A 26,536-nucleotide genomic window follows, 5' to 3' on the forward strand; every position below is an offset into this window, starting at 1 on the left:
TCCATACATTCAATATTTCATACATTCAGTATATATAATAATGATATATATATCATTATTATATATATTCATATATATTCTATTATATATATATAATAGAATATATATGAATGTTTTCCTACAGATTTATAATTTAATGATATATTTTTAGTTATTTAATTTTCTAAGTTCTGAAGTCTTTGCTTTTTTTATTTTATGCAATATTTTATTACTTCAAATTTTGTATTTGTATTCATTATTGAGAGTTTAGATCAGTGGTTAGTAAACGATATAATTTTCAGTTGATTTTCGAGAGACTTCTAAACTTGATGCCATTGTCGACGAGGCCGTAGTAAATGAAGAGAGAGAGTGAGAGAGAGAGGGAGAGAGAGAGAGGGGGGAAGGGGATAGGGAGGGATAGAGGGAGGAAGCGAGAGAGAGAGGGTGGGAGAGATGGAGGGTAGAGAAGGAGAGAGTGAGGGAGGGAGGGAGGGAGAGAGAAAGGATGCTCATACTCCATTTTTTGTCTGTTATATGTCTTCTCCCTTGCTATCAGCTACGGTCTCGTACGACGAGTACGTTTACAAAATGACCATCATTGTTCCGCTTTCTGATATTCCTCTTGTCTTGTTCGACGTTCTACAAATCGTTCGAGATTCAAAAGCGTGATCTCTATATATCATGCTATAATTCACAGGTTTTCTTTTATTTTTCTCTTTTTTATGGGCTTCGTAGCACGATATTCGAAGATTGAGCTCCTTTCCTGCGACTTATAGGTAGCTCGTCCAGCGAGAAGATAAGAGGAACATCAAAAAGAGAAAGTTCCTTCTGAAAGTTGATCAAAAGTTGTATTTGCTTGCTGACCTCTGTTTTAGACGAATGTATTTCTTTTCATGTACTATTACAATGCTAAAAGCTATTTGTCTTAAATTAACTTTATTTAACTAGTAAATATAACTTTTTAAATAGAATTTAAAAAGAAATACATTTTTATGAATTATTTTGCTTTTCTAATATCAATATCTTTAAAAGTAAATTCCAGATGTTTGGTAAGCAAACAGTTAAATCATATGTTTATCTTTGCCGTTTCTTTAAAATAAACAAAGACATATGATTTAACTTTGTTTACCAAATAATTAGAACAATTTATAAAATAGTTATTCTAGAAAACAATAATTTTCAAATTATATAGTTTGTTCTTAAACAGACTGACTTTTTCTTATATACTTTCTTATATATTTTCTTATATAACTTTTTCTTATTATATGATATTTTTCCATATAAATTTTTTCTTAAAGCAATTTTGTATATCGATTTAATATAGTTTCGTATTTTCCCTTTTTCTCTTGATTAAATGCAAAGCCGCAAATGTTTTAGTGTAAAAATAGAAATGTTAATAAATGGGTGATACTAAAAAGTATACTTGTATTAAAACTCAAAACATATTTATCGATTTTTTGTTTTAAAATTTGCGATTCTATGCATGCAATTGAATGAGATGAAGAGATCACGAAACTGCATTATGTCGGTATATATTGCTTCATTATTTATCATGAAAATGTAATTTTTTTATAAAAAGTAGAGATAAATAACCAATATAACGTAGAGTAAGAAAATGTTATATTATTTCTAGGATATATATCAACCATGCCAAAACGAAAATTATTATCGCAAATGTCAGAAAGACATTACAGACGATTGAAACGTAATGCACTTAATATTGCAATTATAGAAAGTATAGATGAGCAATCCATAAATGAGCTATCAGTAGATAGTAATACATCAAATGTTACTGCCACTAATGATCATAACTTCGATCAAGCAATAAATGTAACAACAAGGAAAGAACTGTCGCAACACCATGACAATATCACTGATACTTACAATGAAAATACTACATATAATCTTTATTGTAACAGTGATTTTATTTTGAAGCAAAGTAATAATACTTTGAAGGACTCATGTCCAATCGCATCCATTTGTAACGAGAAAAATAATGATTTTACGAATTTGTCTTCTATTCAATTAATTAAGGGCGAGTTAATAAACTGGGCAGTACAATTTCAAATATCACAAATAGCAATTACAGCATTATTACAGATTTTAAGAAAATATAACTTTGACAGCTGTTTACCGAAAAACTGTAAAACGTTATTGAAAACAGCAAGATGTACGAGCATACGGAAAGTTGCTCCAGGAGAGTATTTTCATAATGGCTTAATATCAGGAATAATGGAATTTTTAAGAAATGATCCAGATAATGTTGATACCGTTAAAGTGCAAATTAGTATAGACGGACTACCAATCTCAAACTCTTCTACTAATCAATTGTGGCTTATCTTAGGCTCGATAGCGCCCAACTTTCGTACCATTTTTATTATTGGATGTTATTTTGGTCCCAAGAAACCAGACGACTGTAACGATTTTTTGCGTGATTTTGTGAATGAAGCAAAAAATGTTGTAACTGATGGACTTGATTATGGAGGAAAGCATATATGTATATCCATACATTCTTTAATTGCTGATGCACCTGCAAAGTCTTTTGTAACAGCTACAAAAGAGTATACAGGTTACTTTAGTTGTGCGAAATGTACAACTGAAGGTGAATACATTCTACACAGAATGTGTTTCCCAAATATAAATTGTCCTGAACGGACAAACGACAGCTTTATTAAGCAATCACAAAAAGAACATCATATTGGACAGAGTATATTAATAAATATTCCAAATTTTGGATTAATTAGTCACATCCCGTTGGATTATATGCATTTGGTTTGCATTGGTGTAGTAAAGAAAATGTTGAACTTTTTGTTATCGGGGCCGTTAAATGTACGATTGCCAACACAAGTAATACACAACATTTCGAGGTTGTTAATTGGAATGCGCACATCAATACCTATAGAATTTGTTCGTAAACCACGAGAATTGCATTTCTTAAGTTTATGGAAAGCCACTGAGTTGAGACAATTTCTTTTATATACGGGTCCAATTATTTTAAAGAAGTACATAAATAAAGATGTTTATAGAAATTTTTTAACGTGGCCATTCGGCTACTATGTTCTCCACAGCTTTCTTTCGTTTCTTATGCGGAATCTTTACTAGAACATTTTGTACGGTCATTCACAATCTTATATGGACCGCAGCATATCTCTCACAATGTACATGCGTTAATTCATTTAGTGGATGATGTTCTATCAAATTAAATTTATGTTATTATGATGATGTTAGAAAATTTGGAACATTGGACACATTCAGCGCTTTTCGATATGAAAATTATTTAAGAAAAGTAAAACGGTTTATTAGAAAAGCTGAACGTCCATTGCAACAAATCCACAATCGTTTAACAGAATTGAAACATGGTTTACTATTCAAAGAAGAATGTCGAAAAATAGGTGTATATGGAATACACAATGCAGGACCTATTTTACCCGGGATAAATAGTCCTCAATATTCAATATTTATAACAGCAGATTTTACTTTATCTATTCACAAACCAAATAACTGTTGTGGATTAAATAATGGCTCAATTGTAGCAATAAAGAATATTGCTACAACGACCTCTAATAAACTTTGTATTATTGGTCGAGAATTCCTTAATTTGAGTGACTTCTATACGGAACCGTGCAATTCCTCTTTGTTGGGAATATATAAATCTAACGAATATGGATATTTATCAGTTTGGCCTATAACGTTTGTTACGACGAAATATGTGAAATTTGACCTTTGCAATTCTGCATTTATACTTTTACCATTGTTACATACAGAAAAGATGTAATTTTGTTCTTCATACATCTTGTTAGTAAGTATGTTATGCAAATATATATATCTTTCAGATGTAAGATATTAACTACAAGATGTCTCTTTGTACAAATAAATTTAATTTGATAGAATTTGAAGATGGATTACAAGTGATACCAGATAACTGGATACAAAAGGAAAAAAATGAATGTTTATATCCAAATTATAAAACAGATAAAGATATAGATGCAGCGATTAGAACACGACAAACACCTCAAGATAATTGGTTATTATATCCAATTAAACGAATCTTTGGTACATATGGTAAGTGAATGTAACGCGAATTCTTTGACTCATCTAATAAGGTTGACTTGGAATCGACTAAACTCATATTTCGACTGTACTAATAATTCTGGAATGTGATGAAGCGTAACATATAACGGTCTTGTTATATACTTCATATATTTTGCGATATATCGTTTATTTTTAGATATTTTTAACTAATTGTGATAATAGAATGTTTCTGTTAGTACATTCAATCCACCTTACGAGAAATATAACAGTTTGCACCTTGTTGTACGAAGGTTAACCTTTTTTATTCATTATTGTTTATTTAAAGAAGATGTTTATAAAGATATAATTATATTCTATTTGCAAAGAATGGTTGAGAATTATTATGACATAAATATCTTGTACGTTTAGAGTCTTACAATGAAGCACGCAATAAACTAAAAAAGGCTGAGATAGATTCTGATATTACGGATACTGACAAAGCACAAAGAAAAATTAAAGCCAGGAAAGTGATTAGTTCCGATGATGATATTAACGATGATGATGATGATGATGATGATGATCATGAAAACAATTGTCAAACTCGTTTACCATCATATCCAAAAGCGTCTAAGGTTTATAGGAGTAAGTAATATTAAAATTAATTTTATTACACGTGTTTTCAGATATGCGTACAAGTATAAGACCATTAAATATTTGTAGATATTAGAACAAAACATAAAGATATGCAATGTGTGCGCCATTTTAGTCTTTTCTCTGATTTCTTACCGATCTCTCCCTCTCTCTCTCATCAGTCTCTCCCTCCTTAAAAAAATTTCTTAAAATCGGAATAAATCCATCGAATCCAGAGCGAATTGTCCCGAATAGCATTAAAAAAAATCGAGGACGAGTGAAAAATTCGGATTATACCGGTAAAATTGGGATGCTTAATTATCTCAGAATATCTTAAAATATTTAATTTGCCATTTGTTTCTAATTATTAAATTTTGATCCTAAATTTTATAGTTATATATCCGCTATTTTAAATTTTGCAATTTGAATTTCAAATTTGTTATCAGCAATCAAAAAGTTATACGTATTAATTTTCGAAACGATTGGTTCAAATTTACTAAACTTAAACATTTATTGACTGCTATACTGTATTCGCTGCTTTTAATTTTACAATTCTAATTCAGGTTTGTTATTAGCGATCAAACGATAAATACATAGTATCTTAATATTAGATGTATGTACATTTAACTTTTTAATTAAATAGATATTTATCATATACAAAGTATCGAAGAAGCAATGTACTTTTTATACTACATTACAAATTTTTTTTTTATATGAACTATTCCTTTTTTTTTGCAACAGACATACGTTCCAACTAAAAAAATTGTCTTCCTAAATACTATAACAGAGATCACTAAAATACATTGATTCGTTCCAAAATACAGTTCTTTAAATTCTTTTTGGGATACGTCTCATAAAAATGGAAATAGTTAATATTGTTTTTTATTATATATGATCTACATTAAAGTAGAGTGGTCGACTTTTTCAGATACCAAACATGTAGATTCAGGTACCAAAAAGAACATAGTAAACACTATATGTCAAATAATCGATCATCACTAAATGCTTCGACTTCTCATAAATCAATGTTTGCAAAACAAGCAAAACACGATGATATCGATACATGTAATCGAACAATAATGAATGATATTGCCAGCAATCGTATTATTCCTGCAGAAAGTTCTGCCATCATGCGAGAAGATTATGTGGAATTGAAAAATAAAGAATACATTGCAATTAAAAGTAAGAAGAAAATAACTTAATAATAGATTAAAATTAGATAAAATGTCTCAATTGAGAAGCCATCAGACAGCATAAGTCTCCAAAGAGTCTTAGTATTCTTAAGATGGAAAATGTCCTTTAGACATCTTTAAAATGTCCTTTGAAAATTTATGCTATCTGAAAGGGAATATTTAAAAAATTGCATTTTTATAATATATATTAATTTATTTTCTTATATATTACATATATTTATGTCACTAGATTATTTTCAACGTATTGAGAGAATGTTGATAGAAATAAAATTTGACATTAATTGTCTAACTGAACAATATCAACATATAAATAATAAATGTTTCTCAAATGAGGCACAAGAACGTCATAATTCTACATCAACTGATGAATTAAGTGAGTTATCCTTCCCTCTGAAAACTATAGAAGAAGTCGAGTCACTAGAACGCATTCTTACTTCAAACGGAGTAGGAATAAAAGAGCATATGGTGAGTTATGTAAAATATAGTAACATACAGAATATCTGACAGCATTTGTACCAAAGCTAATATATAGTTAAAATAAATCGGGGTTAGTAATAGAATTGGTGCTTTTTTTCAACCACGTTAAATTTTGAAACATTAACGGCGAAAAATTTCTACTGAGCCAGCCTACTAGCTAATTAGCGCACGCGCTGTAATGGAACAAATACTACAAATAGTACGCGCTGTAACATGAGTATAGGAGACTAGCCGCACGAAAAAATTTTCGTTGTTAATATCTTAAAATTTCACGTGGTGATAAAAAAACCATCATTTCTATTATTAATCCCGACTTATTCTAGCTATATATCAGTTTTGGTACAGACATCCTGTATATACATTCCTTTTATGTATGTTCCTCAAGTAATACGAAAATATTTCAGTTTAACATATTAGCAATGATTGGTGGGACTAGCTATGAAGAAATGTCAAAAAGGATGCTTCTTTATGTTTTTACGAATGAAGTAGCTAGTATGTACAGTTAGGTAGGAGGTAAAGGAAAACGGAAACTTCATAATTTCGAAATAATGAAATTAATGTTTAGTAAGTATAAAGATTTTATAATAAAGAGAGATATTAATTTTTGAATATTAAAATACCTATGGGTGACGAAACTTCTACATAAATAGTTATTCAATTAATATATTAGTAATTAATTTCATTTTTTGACAAATTTAATATTGTTATTCTAGCACAACAAATTTTATGATACCGCGAAAATATTAAGAATTATTTAATAATATGAATATAATATAAATAATAGAAAATTAAACATTAACTGAAACTGTTGCAGAAGTTGTCAGGAAGACATTCCCTAATGTTACAGAAAAGAATTTTGAAATTAAATGCAAAGATTGGTTCCGACACGCGAAACACAGAGCTGAAAACGAAAAATGACGGCAAAGTTCAACAAAGGTTAGTTTTATATGTAACTGCATTTCTCTTAAAATTAAGTAAATGCATACTTTTCTTTTAATTTCTTAAAAAACATAAGCATATGAAATATAGTATATACATAAAACTGAAATGTAATTTGTTTCATTGTTTCAGTAAAGTCGTCAGCTACATTTCTCAACTACAGTTCGCAGCTACAGAATTCTCAGTGTTCAGATTAATTAATCTTTAATATAAAAAATATTTTATGTTATAATGTTAATTGAGAGCCTATGTTTTTATATTAATTATAGATATAGTTGCAACTGTATTTTTGTATTACTACAACTACGTTATATATATATATATATATTATAACTTGAGATTATAAAAAATAATAATATATATTATAATCAAATAAGATAGCAATAATAATAAACAAATAATAATAATAATGAACAAATAAAATCAATATTTGTATAATTATAATTCATCTTTTTAAAGTAATTTTTTCCAGGTAGCAGGAATTGTAAGACTCATAATTAACATTTATTTCTAAGATCATCTTAAATTTATCCGATGAAATGCGGACTATTTTATTGGTTACAGAACATCTGAGGATATACTCAAGACAGTTTTGGAAATAAGTCTCAATTATGATTACAAGTCTAAGGGATGTCTTTAAACGTTAAACATCTGTGATGAGGATACTGTCAAATATCTTTTGTGTGTGTATTTGAGTAGATGGTCACGCGTGTAACTGAATGATGGTTGTGTGCTCGCAATTCATCACTGGCTAGCCTGCTCTTAACGTTACCCGGGGTCAACGACGTGAACGTGGCAGGAATCTGATCCCTGTGTTTATGCGCGCGCGCGCGCGCGTGTGTGTGTGTGTGTGTGCACGTGTGTGTGCACGTGTGTGTGCACGTGTGTGCGCGCGCGTGTGTGTGCATGTATATAAAGCATTATTGCATACAAATTATATTGCAAGTGTTGTTGCAATGTTATACCACCAAAAAATATATCATTAAAATGACACTTGCAATCTGTTCTATATACTTGCAAAATGCTCCGGACGGTCCTCTTATGCCGAAATAAATATTATATAACCGCAAAATAAATGCTACAAAATCGACTGATTTCCTGTCAAAATCAGTCGATTTTATAACATTTATTTAACGGTTATATAATATTTATTTCGGCATAAGAGGACCGTCCGGAGCATTTTGCAAGTATATAGAACAGATTGCAAGTGTCATTTTAATGATATATTTTTTTATTTGGCTGTAAATCGCAAGAATTTTTGACATGCATTTCCGCGCTTCTGACGTCATAATCCAATATGGCTGCACTACCCAGGAGCCTTAATGACAATAATTATCGGAACGTAATTTCGTAATATATACACCGCTCACATACTAACATATTATTTTATTTTAGCACTGTGTGATTTGAAATGTTGCTACAAAATTGCAGATATAATAATGCAAAATATTTTTCTGCAATGTCTCTGCAATGTGTAATGTTGCAATGTTGCAGCAATGTTGCTGCAATTATCTGTGCTGTATGGAAAATATCTATAGATATGAGCTCAAATATTCTTTGAATATCTATTATATATCGAATTGTGGACATTTAGATATTTATGTAATTATATGTCCAATAAATAGTAGATATTCATGGATATTCTCAATACCCATGGATATTCAAATACATATTTAGTAGATATTCATGGATATTCTCAATATCTGTCGAGAATATCTAATGGATATTTCATAGATATTTTTATAAATATCCACTGCACGTCTATTAGATACTTATTAAATATCCATATAAATATTCACTAGATATGATAAGGATATCTAATAGATATTTCCTTAGATATCCTTTGGATATCTGTTAAATATCGAATTGTGGACATTTGGATATCTATGCAATGTACAATGGATATTCAGTAGATATTTGTAGATATTCTCAATATCTATGGATATTCAAATATTTAGTAGATATTCATTTAGTAGATATTTTCGACGGATATTCTTAATATCCGTCGAAAATATCTAATGGATATTTAATAGATATTTTTATAAATATCCACTGGACATCTATTAAATATTTATTAAATATCCATATAAATATCCACTAGATATGATAAAGATATCTAATAGATGTTTCCTTGGATATCTTATGGATATCTGTTAGATATCGAATTGCGGACATTTGGATATCTATGCAACGTACAATAGATATTCAGTAGATATTCATGGATATCCTGAATATCCATTGTGGATATCAAATGAATATCTAATAGATATTATTTTCTGTATGAGTATAGACGGACAAGGAGAAAAGGGAAGTATAATCCATATTTCGTAGAAAATATTTTTTATTCGTATATAATTATAGGATTACATCAGTTTCATATTAAAATACATATAATTAGTCATGCTGAAGCGTAAATTTTTGTGGAATTTTTCAACGAGGTATCGTCATAAATTAATTCGAGAAAGTGATGATTTGTTTCCATTACATTTTAATGAAGAACCTACAGCTAATTTGGATATTATTACAAATAATTCCGTTATAAATAATGATCAGAATGTAATATCAAATAATTCCGCTTCGGTTAATGAGCAGGAGATTGTACATTTAGATTTCTACAACGCTGTTTCCTGCACTGTACAAGAAACAAATAATCTATCCCTTTCCGATGAAAGGAGTTTCTTAGAATTTGATGGTTTTTCGGGTAATACATCCACAAATCTAACTGTCACAAGAGAGAGCAATAATGTAGAACAAGAAAACGATTTTTTCAAGGCATTTTTAATTCAATGGGCTATCACACATCGTATTTCTCATGTAGCTCTATCTCATTTATTGTCTGGTTTGAGAAAAACACGTTCAATTTTTTTTAATTTACCACAATGTGCAAAGACATTATTACACACACCACGGTTTTCTATTATTACTGATATTTCTCCTGGACAATATTGCCATTTCAATATTGACAATAGTATTCATAAATTTTTAAATAAAAGTAATAATATTAATTTATCTCAAATTAAGATTCAAATTGATATTGATGGCGTTCTAATATCTAGATCTAATTCCAATCAATTATGGCTCATATTAGGCCGAATCATGCCTCACAAAAACCTATTCCTTATTGGTTGCTATTTTGGTCAAATAAAGCCATCGGATGCTAATAAATTCCTACAACAATTTGTAACAGATATCAGTACTTTGATTAATACGGGTATAGCTTACAATGATATTACAGTTCCAGTATCAATACATTCTATTATATGTGATGCTCCAGCTAAATCTTTCATTATCTTAACTAAAGGGCATACAGGTTATTTCAGTTATTCAAAATGTACTGTTGAAGGTGAATTTATCGCTAATAGAATTTGTTTCCCCAATATTGATTGCCAGAAAAGAACAGACGCTAGTTTTTATAATCAATCTCAAGAAGAACGTCATCTTGGTCGATCTATTTTAGTAAACATTCCAAATTTTGGTATTGTATCTCAAATTCCATTAGATTTCATGCATTTAATATGCATCGGTGTTGTCGAAAAATTGATAAAATTTTGGATAAGTGGTCCTTTTAAAAGTAGATGTTTAACCTCGCAAAAACTAAAAAATATTTCCAAATTCTTGCTTGATATCAGGTTTCTCATTCCAAAAAGAATTTGCAAGAAGATCACGAGAAATAAAAGATTTTGAACAATGGAAAGCAACCGAACTAACAAGGGGAGGACGCATCGACCGGGAAACGGTTTGGAACGAAACTTACGGAGTTAATAGTACTTGACTACTAATAACTCATGGTAATAGCATACGACGCAATATCTCTTCGTTTTCGAGAAAAAATGGTCTAAAGAAAAGAGCCAACAAAGTGTACGAGTTAGTAAGAGAAGTATTCAACGAAGCAGCGTAGCACAGCAGCGAAGGTAACGAACTACCGAGCTGACGGCTGAGGTTCGATCCCTGCTGTATGGTTTTTTTTATTCTGTAAGCATAAAAATGAAACAGAAAACATTAATAAGTAAAACTGCGTTTCTTAAATATATTAGTGTTTGTTAAATATATTATTAATGATTTAAATTGCAAAAAGACCGTAAATCTTATCTATAAAATATATAGTGTATGAGAAAATTTTTATATAATAATTGCAATGGAAATAGGAATAAAAATATTGTTATGAAATATATAGGAATGCTATTACCCTTTGCGGTCGATGCCGCCAGGTTGGTATTCATGATTGCCTGGCGTGCGGCACGGCAAATGAGGCTAGCGATAATGAAAGAAAACTATCCTCCCGATGCTAGATTCAAATGTTTAGATCAACTTATAGATATCCATGTACATCGATCTCTTCGAAATCGGCCGATCGCAAAGGGTTAAACTAATATGAGATAATTTTTCGTAATCTTATATTGTATACAGGGTGCACGATTTATCTGAAGACATTGAAATATCTCGAGAACTATGCATTGGATAAAAAAAAGTGGTTAATGAAAGTTGTTAGTCTCGAAGGGGGACATCCAATGATACCAAACTCGACCTCTCACCCCACCCCCTGGGGGTGGGGGTTGGGGGCAACTTTGAAATCTTAAATGGAAACCCCCATTTTTTATTGCAGATACGGATTCTACGCTACAAAATACGTAAATTTTGTTCGAAACTTTTTATTTTATTCGTGATAGATGGCGCTGTAATCGCAAAAAATTATATTTTCCGCAATTCTCCAGAAATGATCATTGGATTGAGAAATAAAAAATACCTGTTCAATATTTTTAAAGAACATAATAAAAGTTAATCCCCCCCCCATCCTCTCGGGGTAGGGTGGGTGATAACGTTCAAATCTCAAATGGAGACCCACATTTTTCATTGCAGAATTAGATTGTACGTGAAATTTTTATTGAAACAATTTTTTTCATTTGTGATAGATAGCGTTGAATTTTTCCGAGAAACTACTTTTAGCGTTACACAGGAACAACGTCGAGGACGTAGTAGTTTTATGTTCCCTTCGGGTGCTTTTTTAATGTGAGTGTTTCAATAAATTGTTTCAATAAAAATTTCACGTACAATCTAATTCTGCAATGAAAAATATGGGTCCCCATTTGAGATTTGAACGTTACCACCCACCCTACCCCGAAAGGATGGGGGAGGGGAATAACTTTTGTTATGTTCTTTAAAAATATTGAACAGGTATTTTTTATTTCTCAATCCAATGATCATTTCTGGAGAATTGCGGAAAATATAATTTTTTGCGATTACAGCGCCATCTATCACGAATAAAAAAAAAAGTTTCGGACAAAATTTACATATTTTGTGGCGTAGAATCCGTATCTGCAATAAAAAATGGGGGTTTCCATTTAAGATTTCAAAGTTGCTCCCAACCCCCACCCCCAGGGGGTAGGGTGGGAGGTCGAGTTTGGTATCATTGGATGTCCCCCTTCGAGACTAACAACTTTCATTGACCACTTTTCTTTATCCAATGCATAGTTCTCGAGATATTTCAATGTCTTCAGATAAATCGTGCACCCTGTATATAAAATATTTATTTCTGTTACAACTCTCTATATTGTGTAGAAGTCGTGTTGTGTTGAAGTTGTGTTGTGTCTTTATCTCTTCTGGCAATCCCCCTCCAGAAACTTCCTTTGTATCATTCTAAACGATCGTTAAGAATGACGAAATAATTCGAGCATCGGAACAGTCGTCAGTAGAGCAAACAGCAGTGTGCGTTTACTAGTGATACAGAGCAATTCGGTGATCATATTTAAATTACATATATCATAACAATGTCAGAGAATCCTTCAACAAGCAAAATAGTTGATGTAGAATCGCTAAAAGAAAGATCTTTTGAAAATGAAGATTTTAAAGGTGAATTCACTAATGCTCTCATATATGCGAATTCTATTTACGAGAATAATGAATTATTATCGAAAAATCCTCCAGCGAAAATATAATATATTTTTACTCCTATTTCCATTGCAATTATTATATAAAAATTTTCTCATACACTATATATTTTATAGATAAGATTTACGGTTTTTTTGCAATTTAAATTATTAATAGTATATTTAAGAAACGCAGTTTTATTACTTATTAATGTTTTCTGTTTCATTTTTATACTTACAGAATAGAGAAAAAGCCATACAGCAGGGTTCGAACCTCAGCCGTCAGCTCGGTAGTAGTTCGTTACCTTCGCTGCTGCGCTACGCCGCTTCGTTGAATATTCTTCTTATTAACTCGTATACTTTGTTGGCTCTTTTCTTTAGACCGTTTTTTCTCGAAAACGAAGAGGTATTGTGTCGTATGCTATTATCATGAGTTATTAGTAGTCAAGTACTATTAACTCCGTAAGTTTCGTTCCAAACCGTTTCCTGGTCGATGCGTCCTCCCCTTGTAAGACAATTTTTGTTGTATACAGGTCCTGTTATATTACAGAAAGAATTAAATTCAACTTTATTTTCTAACTTCTTGACATTGCATGTTGCTGTTCGCATTTTATGTCAGAAAAGTACAATGGAATATATAGAATATGCGGATAAATTATTAAAATATTTCGTGGAAAGTTTTATTCAAATTTACGGGCCCGAGTTTGTTTCTCATAATATTCATGGTCTTGTACACATTGCTGATTGCGTAAAACAATTCGGACCATTAGATACTTTTAGTGCTTTTCCGTATGAGAACTTTTTGAAAGAATTGAAAGCAACTTTACGAAAATCTGAGAAACCATTGGAGCAAATTAGCAATCGCTATGCAGAAATGAGTTACAATAATAATAATTTTGACGATAAAAGTATGCCCAACATTTGTGTAAAGAATCCACATGAAAAAGAGCCATTAATATCAGATTGTTTCAATCCACAATTTTCGAAGATTGAATTTCCTAATTTTATTTTTACACTTAAGTCTTCTGATGATTGTTGTCGCATAGGAAAAGATATTGTCTGCATGGAAAATATAGCAATGTCAGGAGAAGGAAATCACATTATAATAGGTCGTAAATTTCAAGTTGTTGAGGAACTTTATAATAATCCATGCAGTTCTGCATTTTTAAATATATTTAAAGTCAGTCAATTATCTGCCATACAAGTCTGGCCTGTACATGAAATTTGTTACAAATTTATAAAATTGCCATACACAGATATTCTGCTGTAATACCAATTATAAGCACTGAACAATAATAACATATGTATAATAATATAGGTACATTACATTTCACTTTGACATTTACGTAGTATAATCAAATTCAAGCGACATCTTTTGTATAATGTTACTCGCACAAGTATTTCTTTATATAATTTCAGACGAAGATGTCAAGTGGAAGATTAGTCACAAAATTTTCCTGTGACATGCAATACCCAAAATTTGCAGATTAGCCTTCTTGTAGAATTCGCTGAATATTTGACGAATACTGTAAGAGGTAAAAGAAGACAGCTTTCCTTTTAAATTTTGCTTGTTATTACTAATATAATGTTTAACTGACTAATTACTAATAATGTTTAAAACATTTGTAGCGCTTATACAAAACTAAGAAGAAAATAGAGAAGGCTACATACATATGTGATACGAATACCGAAAAAGAATTGAAATATAAATTCTACAGAGTAAATACAGTTTTCTCTTCACACAAATGCAAAGGACAGCCATGTACAAGCAGATTATCAGTTGTCCTATGTCCTCCTGCAAAATATAAGTTATATTTCATTTATTATACATAATGATTCGTACTTTATATTATATATTATAACTTTTCAAAATTTCATGTTGGTAATTCAACAACTGTAATGGGAATAGTGAAAATACATCTACGACATATTTTGGGATCTTAGAAAAAGAAGCAGTGGATTACAAAATGCTGAAAGCTTGTACTGTCACTGATTTTTACAAGGTATACAAATTTTAACAAGGTATACAAATTTTAACATAGTTCTTTGTAATAATATAATGCGATATTATATAATATTTCATATCTATCATATATTTCGTAGCAAATAGAAGTAGGATTAGAATAGAAATAGAAATTTCAATAAATTATACAACCGTTAGAAATTCGGAGAATATACGTGCTTTTGCCTTTCCCTTTCTCTCTCTCTCTTTCTCTCTTTCTCTCTCTCTCTCTCTCTCTCTCTCTCTCTCTTTCTCTCTTTCTCTTTTACACACACGCACGCACGCACGCACGCACGCACCCAAAGTCATTTCATTCCTTGAAATACTTATTTCTATGTTATTCCTAGTCTCCCTTACCTGTTGTATAATCACCCATGAAGCAGGTAATGACATCACATCAGTTTATTTTAGAGCGTGCATATATAAAATCCATTGAAGAAGCAAAAATTGATGATGCCACAAAGAGAACGTAAAATGAAATATTTTGTGAATACATTGGCGAAGAGATATAACTGGGTGGACCGATGAAGGAAAAGGAGAATCACTCAACACAACTTGCAGATAATAACAATAATTTTTAATAAGTTTTAAGCCTATTCTATAACGACTATATTCAGTCGATAAAGCAGCTTAATGAGCGCTTAGTGATTACTGTAGTGATTACTGACTGGAGCATTCTTTGCAATTCTTCATAAATATAGAAGCATTTATTAATCAGGAGCGATAATTATGAAATACTCACTGAGCTGCTTTTTCCACTGAATGCAGCCAATAGCATAAACGTAATTGTTAACATAATGTTGTAACAAACTGACTAATCATAGTTGATTATTTCTCTACCGCATGAAGAATAATCAGTTGTGATTTATTTGGAATTTGTGCCGAATTTCTTATAACTTACGTTTATACTAACAAGGGACATTCGGCAACGCGGAAATTCAAAAAAATCTGAAACTCTGCATAATTGTAGAGCAGATATACCTAATAACAAAACAATTTTTCGTTGGTGCCCAAAAACGGTTTTAAGGGTGGAAACAACCCCTTGAACAAAGTTGATTTTTGTCTTTCTAAGCGAATATTATCGAAACTATTAAAGATATGAAAAAATGTTTTAGACAAAAGTTTTATGGTTTTAAAAGTACTTTATTATGCTATATTTAGATTTTTTAAAAATGTAAAATTGTGTATAAAATACCCCCTTCCTTCTCTTTTTTCAAATTGTTAAAATCAATTGTCCAACCAAAATAAAGCTTATTTTATGACAAATTCAACCATATATAATAACATTATGTTTGGAAAAGGCAATATTGAAAAAAAAATTAAACATGCTCTTATATGTATGCTACGCGTACCAAACTTAAGGATTCGCTACTTGACGATGGCATTTCTTTCTTCCTCAAATCTTCCTCATAATTGCAAACTGTAAAAGATAAGGAAGGAAGAAAATAGAAAATCTAAAAAAGCAATAAAGTTGATGTTAAGAAGTAAGTAGGAGAAAAATAGCATGATAAGGATACAGTCACTAATATTTAAAAATGTTATAAATTATAAAATTTCACGTAATAGACGTTTATTTTGCCAACATTGCGGCTACCTTTTTCATTAATTTAAACGACACGCGTAAATATAAATAAATATGTGTGTGTGTGTATGTGTGTTTTTGTACGTGCGCACGTGTGTGTACATCATGGCAACATGCAAAACACTTGTCACAAGTTTTATGACTGTGCGACCAAAATAGCACTCTTTATCAAGTACAGTGCAATCAAGGTTCATTATATTGACATATGTATCTTCATTCATTTGCATATAAAAGCTGTCCATTTTGGAATACATTTCAGTGTTATTGAAGCAGTTATTGAAGCAGTATATTATTATTGCTGTGAGAAATGTTTAATTAAAATATCCTTAAGATTTATATCATAATGTCAGTAATAAATCCAGCTAATGTTATTAATTTGTTAATTGCGACATTTCATTTCACAAATATTGCAATAACTCCTGTTAATCATCAAGAGGTGGAACTCCATGATACAATTACTGATTTAATAAAGAGTGCTATACATCACGATATTACGATCGAACATGAGTGGGGACTTGATTTTGACGATCCATCAGAACCGCATGACGTACAATTTGTAGATGTGTACGATATTGATGCTGAAGAAGATAATTATGGAAATGAAGTTTGCACTGTGGATGATGAAGGTGGAAATGTAAACTTAAATTATAAGAAAAAGGCAATCGAATTTTGGAAGAGTGGAAAGAAAGGACATTTATCTCTTACTTCTGTACAACATCGTTTTAGAAAAGTAAAGTTTAATTAAAAAATAAGAAGAATAATATATAGTAAAATACTTGAGGCTTTTACGGTGTACAGTGACCGGCAGTGATTCGTTCCGCGACAGAGAGAACTCTATTTCCCCTCTCGCGGAACGCATCATTGTCGGTCATTGTACATACAGCTTTGACTATAAGCATAAAGCATCCCAAAAAATTTATTTAAATTGTGTAACAAAAACATACTATATGAATATATGGAGAACATAATATAGTATACGAGTATATGGAAAAATAATATAATAAAAAAATATAATATAAGAATATGTGGAAAATAATATTTATTTTACAATATTTATTGTAATATAATATAATATTAATATAATATAAATTATAATATAAATATAATATACATAAATATAATATACACATTATATTATAAAATATTAATATAATATTTATTGTAAAGAGATTATATATTTACTATGAGTATATGCATTGATTTTTAGGAAAATACAATGAGTTAGAGATGCTTTGTGTCAACATAGCGCTAGGAACCGATTATCACCCAGATCCTACACTCCTACCCCTTTACCTTCTCCCTCATTTCCCCCCCCCCTTACTCCTTACTCTTCTCCTACACGCGCTTCCACTCCTTCTACCTCTTCGATACCGTATTCTCCCGTCCCTTTTTCCGAATTATCCACTCCCTTAAATTCACCTGACCGCTCTCGTTCCCCCTCACCCGACTAACTTCCTATTCATATTCCTTTCCTTTTCCACTCCTTCTTCTAATTCACACACACACACACACCATCATTCGCGTAAATTGTAATATTCTAAACGGCGCCGTAATATAATTTTTGTTATCATCTTCATTTTATTAAATCTGTTAATAGTTTATTTTCATCCAATTAATTTCAAAATCCCCCCCCCTTCCAACAGTTGACTCATGGTCCTATCCCCGGTAAAGGGACTCGCGTCCTTGACCGAAAAACGGATCGCTTGTTGTACGTCAGTGACCAAGTAAAGGGACTCGTCGGATCCCTGACCCGCTTCCTGGCACGCGTGTACGAACGAGGTTCGCCTTTCCTGCGAATAAAAGGGTTGCGCTCCTCCTCTAGGACGTAACACAACCGATGTCAAGACGTATGACAAATTTCGACAATAGAATGCAATCACTGCTTGAGGAAGAGGCGTGTAGGCATGGAAACATGCTTCCGAACACCATACGTGGCATCACATGCGGTCCCTCGAATTGTGGCAAGACGAACGTTCTCATTAGCTTGTTGGAAAGTCCGCATGGTCTACGTTTCGAAAATTTGTATGTGTACTCGAAATCGTTGCAACAACCTAAATATCGATACTTGGAAAATTTGCTGACACCGATAGATGAAATTAGATACTTTACATTCTCCAATAACAGCGACGTGATTCCAACGACCGAAGCGCTCAAAAATTCCATTTTTATCTTTGATGACGTGGCATGTGGCAAGCAAAATATTGGGTGAGTGCAAAAGTTCGTGCGGAGTTTGTGAGTAAAAGTCACACAGTGATTAGGCAAACAAAAATCTTTATTCAATCAATGATATATTCTCCATCGTTTTCTATAATCTTTTCCCAACGTTCTGGCAGCATACGGATGCCTCGATCATAAAAACTGCGCGGTTTAGATTCGAAGAACGAAGAGACGCCGTTTTTTAAGGCCTCCAAAGAGTCAAAGTTTTTTCCATTTAAATAATTTTGCAATGACCGGAACAAGTGATAGTCAGATGGTGCGATATCAGGAGAATACGGTGGATGCGTTAAGACATCCCATTTCAGGCTCTTCAGTTTGCGCGGCGTCTTTTTCGAAACGTGTGGTCTGGCGTTGTCGTGATGAAAGACGACTCCCTTGCGATTTGACAAAATCGGACGTTTCTCTTTTATTTCTCGATTCAGATTGGTTAATTGGCGACAGTACTTGTCCGAATCAATCGTTTCGCCAGCGGGGAGAAGCTCGAAATAGATTATGCCCTTGCAATCCCACCAAACAGAGAGCATCACCTTCATCGGGTGCAAACTGGCCTTTGGCATTGCGTCACCATGCTCACCTGATTGTTTCCATGTCCGTTTGCGCTGAACATTGTTGTAGAGGACCCATTTCTCATCGCCCGTCACTAGTCGATCCAAAAACGACTCGTTATTGAGCCGCCCGAGTAAAGAAACGGCTGCAGAAATTCGCTTGATTTTGTTCTTCTCGGTCAGCAAATGGGACACCCATATATCGAGCTTCAAATCGAATCCCATCTTTTTTAAACCCCGAAAAGCGGTTGATCGGTCAACGTTTAGTGCTGTAGCAACTTCTTCTGTTGAAATTCGCGGATTATTGAGCACTAAAGTACGCGAAACATCGTCATCAATGTCAGAAGGTCGACCAGAGCGTGGCTCGTCTTCAAGGTTAAATTCTCCGCGCCGAAATTTAGCAAACCATTTTTCCACAGTTCGTTTAGCTGGTGCTTCATCCTGATAAACATCCTGAATGTTTTTTACGGCTGCGGCAACGTTTATTCCCTTCCGAAACTCGTAAAGCATAACATGCCGTAAATACACCTTATCGATACTCATTTTTAAAGTGATATTTCTCGAAGCAGTTTGTATGAAAACAAATGATTTTTTTTTTAATAACAGCTGAAGACGTCACCTTTCCAACGTTATATAATATGTAGATGGAAGTATTAATGACAACACTTTACGACGCTTATAACTCCATCTATTGAAACTCCGCACGAACTTTTGCACTCACCCAATACAATAAGAATATTTTGCCATGGGTCGTCATTCGAACGTTGACTGTTTTTATTTCTGTCAGACGTACACAAAAATACCCAAGCATCTTATACGGAACAATGCAAATTTTCTGATTCTCTTTAAACAGGATGGTACCAACTTGAAACATATGTACACCGATCAGTTGAACACTGACATGTCATATGAGGATTTCAATATATTGTGTCGCAAATGTTGGCAGCATACAAGGGTAGTCCCAGAAGTACCTGATCTAACAAAGAAAACAAAAAATTTGGGAAAAAATATCTTTATTTCTCTACATAATCTCTTTATAGCTCAATATATTTTTCCCAGCGATGTTCAATAGCTTCGATACCTTGTTTATAATGGGAATCGTCAAGCTCCTCAAAATAGCCATCAAGCCATTTTGGTCCATTGTTTTAACTATTCCTTCGTCTCAGGTGTGAAGTGATGGACCCATGTTTCATCCGTGGTTATGAATCGCAAAAACTCGGCTTTATTGCTGTGAAATTTCGCCAAACACTCGATTGAAACATCCTCACGACGCTGTTTTTGTTCCAATCGGGGCACCCATCTTACGCACAGCTTTCTCATATCCAAATTTTCAGCCAATATGCGATGTACTGCACTTTTTGAAATACCTACCATGTCTGCTAACTCGCGCACTTTCAGTCGACGGTCATCCAATACCATTTTGTGGATTTTCTTCACCATTTCTGGCGTGGTCACCTCATTTGGTCGACCACTGCGATGTTCGTCTTGGCAGCTCGTACGGCCTCGTTTAAACTCTGCCACCCAATATTTTACTGTTATAAACGAAGGAGCAGACACCCCCAAAGTAGAATCTAGCTCCGCTTTGATATTGGTTGGACTGAGGCCTTTCAAATGAAAGTATTGTATCAAATAACGATGACCAATTTTTTCCATGTTTACAAATATACTAAGATCGTTCACAAATGATGGCTGCCAAATAAATACTAAACAACGTAGCGTCGTCAAACTTCAAAATTAAGCTTTATAAGGTAGGTACTTTTTACCATAGTCATTCTTTTCAAACAACAACCGCTATCTATACGTCAGATCAGGTACTTCTGGGACTACCCTTGTAAATATGGTTTCACAGTGATTGATAAGGACAGCTGAATGACCAACGGACGATACAAGCAAGAATTTAACAACTTTGTCATGCTGTGAGGTGCACAGTCGTCGTTGTAACCTCAACGTGGTAACATCTTCAACGTCCACGAGGCAACCATATCAATGATGAATATCGAGCGTGAAGATCGAGGATCGTGAAAAGGTAGCGAGAAAGGTTGCGAAAACGAGCGAATCAATCCGCAAGAAATATCGCGCTTTGGAAACCAGTTAACCCTATTATTGAACCTCTTAAGCAAATCGCGGAAAGCAGCGTTAATGTGGAAAGTAACGTTGATGTTAAAACTGCGACACCATCGATGAGTACAAGCATCGAAACAAAGAGTGTAATATTAAAACCCGAAAAGAAGATAAAGCTTAAGGCAAAACTTTCACCCGTCGTATTGACTACACCGAAACGAAAACTATTAAACGATTCTCCGATAGTTCATACATCGACGTCCCGTCGATGGAGCTCTACAATATGAGCAACTACATGGAATGTCACATGAATCTTCACTGATCGACAATCTACTCATTGATGGTGAGAATGTTTACGAAACATCCGATGAACCGTTAGTGACATCTATTAGACATCAGTTGCGAACGTTCGAAGGACAACAAACTTTACATGATTATTTTGGTCCACTGGGTCAAAAATATATGGGAGCTGTGATAGGTAGTGAAAAAGATAACGCTACAGATTATGTTTACGACATACGTCTTAATAATGATGAAGCGATGCTCGGTGATAAACGTATCGATGTGGACAGAGACAATAATATAATCATAGGCGAAACAAGATACATTGGAACGCCAGGTCTTTACGAGCTAATATTCAAAAGAATCCCCGACGATTCTGTGTACACCGAAGCTGATATGCAAAAATATAAAAGTATACTATTGGCGACGAATACTCACAGACGCGGATACCTCCCGCAAAATCCTATACTCGGTAACAAGGGACACAAATATAAACATATAATCGCTCCCCTAGTATCACGTGTGTCGAGCAATAAAGTTGCAGAAAAAGGTTTATACGCATCGCAAGCTATGATGACCTTAAATGATAGCAATATCGATTACGTGCATTTGGATGATCCCAACGAGCTGGTGGATTTGTGATTGCTTGAAGCTTCACGCCAAGCTGGCAACAACGCTTATGACAAGGAAATTTTATCGATTATCGAAGAACTTTGCGAAGCTGGTCTTATTGTAAATTAAACAGCGTGGCACTGACTCGAGTCAGTCGGTACAGCTTACTCCGAAATGTCGATGCTTAAGTTTGGAGTGTTGCCAGAGAGCAATGGTTCTCTGATCGAACGCATCAATGGAATGAACACGATAAAAATTACGTACATGAAAATGCCCTTTGTTTAAACGCTGCCAAAGTTTTTGATGTAAGATCGCGTAAGATATAACATGTAGCACAACCTGAAGCCGACAGTGACGTTACAATCAAACGATACGTGGACGAATATGTTGCATGTGTAAGAAATCATTTGAACGGCGTTGCAACCAAACAATACGTACATGAAAATACCCTTTATTTAACCGCCAATAGTAAAAGTTTTGATGGCAAATGTTTTGATGCAACACTGCACGCGATACATAATGTCCCGCGGCCGGAAACCTTCAATGACGCTGCGCACAAAAATTATGTGGATGAGAGTATAAAGTCTGTAAAACTTCTACTGCATGAGAGTAACGTTAAGAAGCAGTATGTAGATGAGAATGTTAAAAAATTGAAAGATTGGCTGGGAGAAAAAAATCGTCCGCCCCATTTTGTTAACAGTTTTACATCTATGTGATTGCAAAGGTTTTCCATGGTTTTGCGGAATATCACGTTGTTCATCAATTTGTACGAATTTTTCTCGAAATTGTTTGTCGCGCGTGTTCTAAACTGCGTGTTAAGTTCGATATAATCGCGGAGCCATGGGGATTGAGCAAATTTGAGTATACGGTATATTTTTCCAATACGAAGACCGTGACGCGTGCACTGCTGCAAGTTGCGATAATGAATCACATAACGCTGCTTATCGCATAAGGTTGCGAGAAGCATGTCCTGCCTTTTGTTCGGAGGTTTGTCCCGCGTCGGACAGAACTGTAGTGTGCGCATCGTGCAGATGTTGCAGATACTCCAAGTCAACCTCCAGAATGTAACCTATGGGTGAATCTAGCGCGATTAATGATACATTGAAATTTGATACATCATCAACCCATCGAAATTCGGCGTATGGCAACTGTTAACACATTGCTCAACCGTACAAGTTATTTACATCGAAGTACATCAAGTATGATGATGGTTGCAATGGATCGTAAGACTGCATTATTATTGGCCTTTGCGTATCTACCGGAACATTGACTGAGACCACTGCGAATTTCGCGCTCGATGAGCATGATCATGTCGATATCAGTGAGCAATTCGAAATTAACACCCGTATGTTTCAACATAGCATCCCACGTAAAACCAGGCAAAGTGTAATAATACGCGGGATCTAACCCGTAACTTTTGATACAACTACTGCGGAAATTTTCAAAAATATCTGCCAGTAACAAAACATCAGTCTTTAGATACAAATCGCTATATTCGCCACAGTTTTGAATAGAGAACCGCTACCAGATGTTCGCGGCGTGCGCGTAATCGCTCTCGGATACCGTGTCACCCGTCAACGAACTGTAAAATGACTCACGCGGTGATAAACACTGATCCTGCAGCTTGTTCGCGTAATCAAGGTATTCGTACGGAAAGACACTATTGCCTTTCGCGTCAATAAATCAAAATTCTTGTCGGACAAATTTGAAAATTTGGACTGAACAATTTTTAACTTGTTTTTGTCGCGAAGAGACGCCAATTTATCGAGACTAGTACTTAGAAATTTGTACGAATCGATGAACCGCAATTGTATACAATTTATACATTTATTCCTACTATCCTTCGTGTTTCCTACAGTCTTTGTAAACGAAATATATTTCTCTTTGGTTATTGGTAGTACAGTCGCGGACATAAAGGTTGTCACTTTTTTTTAATAGCTTTGGGGACGCATCCCGATTCGAGAAGAATGAGAGCTGCTGCTCCGCTTGCGGAGCACGCCTGCGGAGCACACCTGCGCAGTGACTCAACGAAAGGCGAGAAGTGTAATATATGTAGTGTGACATAGGTATGTTATTGCAACATGATTGCTTGCCGAAGTCTTGTATTTGTGCGTTGAAACATGTCCGAGAATATGACATCCGTGGCGCTTGGATGTGGTTCCTGTATATATACAGGGTGCACGATTTATCTGAAGACATTGAAATATCTCGAGAACTATGCATTGGATAAAAAAAAGTGGTTACTGAAAGTTGTTAGTCTCGAAGGGGGACATCCAATGATACCAAACTCGATCTCTCACCCCACCCCCTGCGGGTGGGGGTTGGGGGCAACTTTGAAATCTTAAATGGAAACCCCCATTTTTATTGCAGTTACGGATTCTACGCCACAAAATACGTAAATTTTATCCGAAACTTTTTTTTTGATTCGTGATAGATGGCGCTGTAATCGCAAAAAATTATATTTTCCGCAATTCTCCAGAAATGATCATTGGATTGAAAAATAAAAAATACCTGTTCAATATTTTTAAAGAACATAGAGATGTTCAATATTTTTAAAGAACATACATAAAGAACATTTTTAAAGAACATTTTAAAGAACGCCGGATTTCTTTCTGTGGGGTTACCTAAAAGATAAGGTTTATCAACAAGTGCCAACAACTCGTGAAAACATGGTAGAACGCATAAGAAACGCTTGCGCTGAAACTCCCGCAGATATGCTTCTATCCTGTGTACAGTCATTTGAAAAAAGGATCAATAAGTGTATTGAAGTTGAAGGTAAAAATTTCGAACACTTACTCTAATTAATTGAACAGTGACAGGCAAGGAGACTCACATTAAAAAAGCACCCCGATCTGTGAGAGGCAAGGGGACTCACATTAAAAAAGCACCCGAAGGGAACATAAAACTACTACGTCCTCGTCGTTGTTCCTGTGTAACGCTAAAAGTAATTTCTCGGAAAAATTCAACGCTATCTATCACGAATGAAAAAAATTGTTTCAATAAAAATTTTACGTACAATCTAATTCTGCAATGAAAAATGTGGGTCCCCATTTGAGATTTGAACGTTAAAGTCGCACGAGGCAGCGCTTATCGGAGTGAACACGTTCGGAAAAGGAAAATTGTTTGTCTTTGTTTATTGTCTTGGCACATACATTTAAGAAAAATCCAGTCAAGCCAGGCGTTAAAGCCCGGCGCACCGACAGAATCTCAGTCAAGCCAAAACGTAAGCCCGGCGTACTGACAAACTCGCGAAGTCCAGTGTACAAGAGATAGTGCCACTATCGGCGGTGGACCGTACGAAGGCCAAAAGCTGTACGAAGGCAATCTCTGATCGTCTCCGCGGGCACTCTTATATGCCCTGGGCAGCTCGAATTCGCGTGCAAGCCGAGGGGCTCGCGCGCGCGACAACCCAGATCGCCGCGTCGCGGCGGCTCCGTGGACTAGGAGCGCCAGGGAATTTCGACGTTCAGGTGGCGTCCAGCGACTCGGCATCCCGTGCGCCGGGTCACCGCGAACTCAGGCGCGATCCTGAACAGCATATTCAAGCTGTGTACTATAATCGTACGGAGAAGGTAGAGAGCTAGGGACAGCTTCGCGAACTAAAGTGTATACCACAGTGATCATGCGTAACTGAAGGGTAAAGAATGATAACTTTTGATAAAAATTAAATTTCCAATTCGCAAAATTGTGTAAATTATTGTATAGAGAATAATGAACGCGGCTATTGAAATTATGAAAGAGCCAAACGAACCGCAGAGCCTCTTAGCCCCTTAATCCTCGCTGAATCGACATTTGTTGCAAATTCGAAATTGAATATCTCGACACCTAAATATCCTAGCAGCAAATTTCAAAAACGGTTTGAAAGCTTTGAAACCGTACTTTTCGAAAGATCTATCGAAATTGTGCGCAACGATATTTTTTCAAAATGGCTGGTGATAAAAAGGAGAACATGAAAAGTTGCTAAAAAAGGGTTCGAGCGTGCGACGGCGTATGGAGCAAAGTAAGTGTCGCAGCTCAATGGGACGAAAAGTACCTAAAAGTATACAATGTTTTCTTTAAAATACTTCGTTATAGAGCTTGATGCGATACTTATTCACTGAATTATGCAAATTTAACAAGAAAATCGCATTTTTAGCAAAATT

The 26,536-nt window shown here is 34.1% G+C and overlaps 2 protein-coding genes across 2 annotated transcripts; both read left to right on the forward strand.

The window, feature by feature from the left end:
• The first annotated feature begins 1,569 nt into the window (after window positions 1-1,569).
• On the forward strand, window positions 1,570-3,907 carry LOC112588703 (uncharacterized). The gene is made up of 2 exons (XM_025299394.1): window positions 1,570-3,778; window positions 3,868-3,907. The coding sequence occupies exon 1, from the start codon at window positions 1,627-1,629 to the stop codon at window positions 3,079-3,081; it is 1,455 nt and encodes a 484-aa protein (XP_025155179.1). The 5' UTR covers window positions 1,570-1,626; the 3' UTR covers window positions 3,082-3,778; window positions 3,868-3,907.
• Window positions 3,908-5,658: 1,751 nt separating this feature from the next.
• Window positions 5,659-7,531, forward strand: LOC112588704 (uncharacterized). The gene is made up of 5 exons (XM_025299395.1): window positions 5,659-5,802; window positions 6,043-6,278; window positions 6,695-6,854; window positions 7,105-7,226; window positions 7,362-7,531. The coding sequence occupies exons 1-3, from the start codon at window positions 5,700-5,702 to the stop codon at window positions 6,794-6,796; spliced, it is 441 nt and encodes a 146-aa protein (XP_025155180.1). The 5' UTR covers window positions 5,659-5,699; the 3' UTR covers window positions 6,797-6,854; window positions 7,105-7,226; window positions 7,362-7,531.
• Window positions 7,532-26,536: the final 19,005 nt, after the last annotated feature.

Source organism: Harpegnathos saltator, unplaced genomic scaffold (assembly GCF_003227715.2).
Source record: "Harpegnathos saltator strain DR-91 unplaced genomic scaffold, Hsal_v8.6 scaffold273, whole genome shotgun sequence".
NCBI lineage: Eukaryota > Metazoa > Arthropoda > Insecta > Hymenoptera > Formicidae > Harpegnathos > Harpegnathos saltator.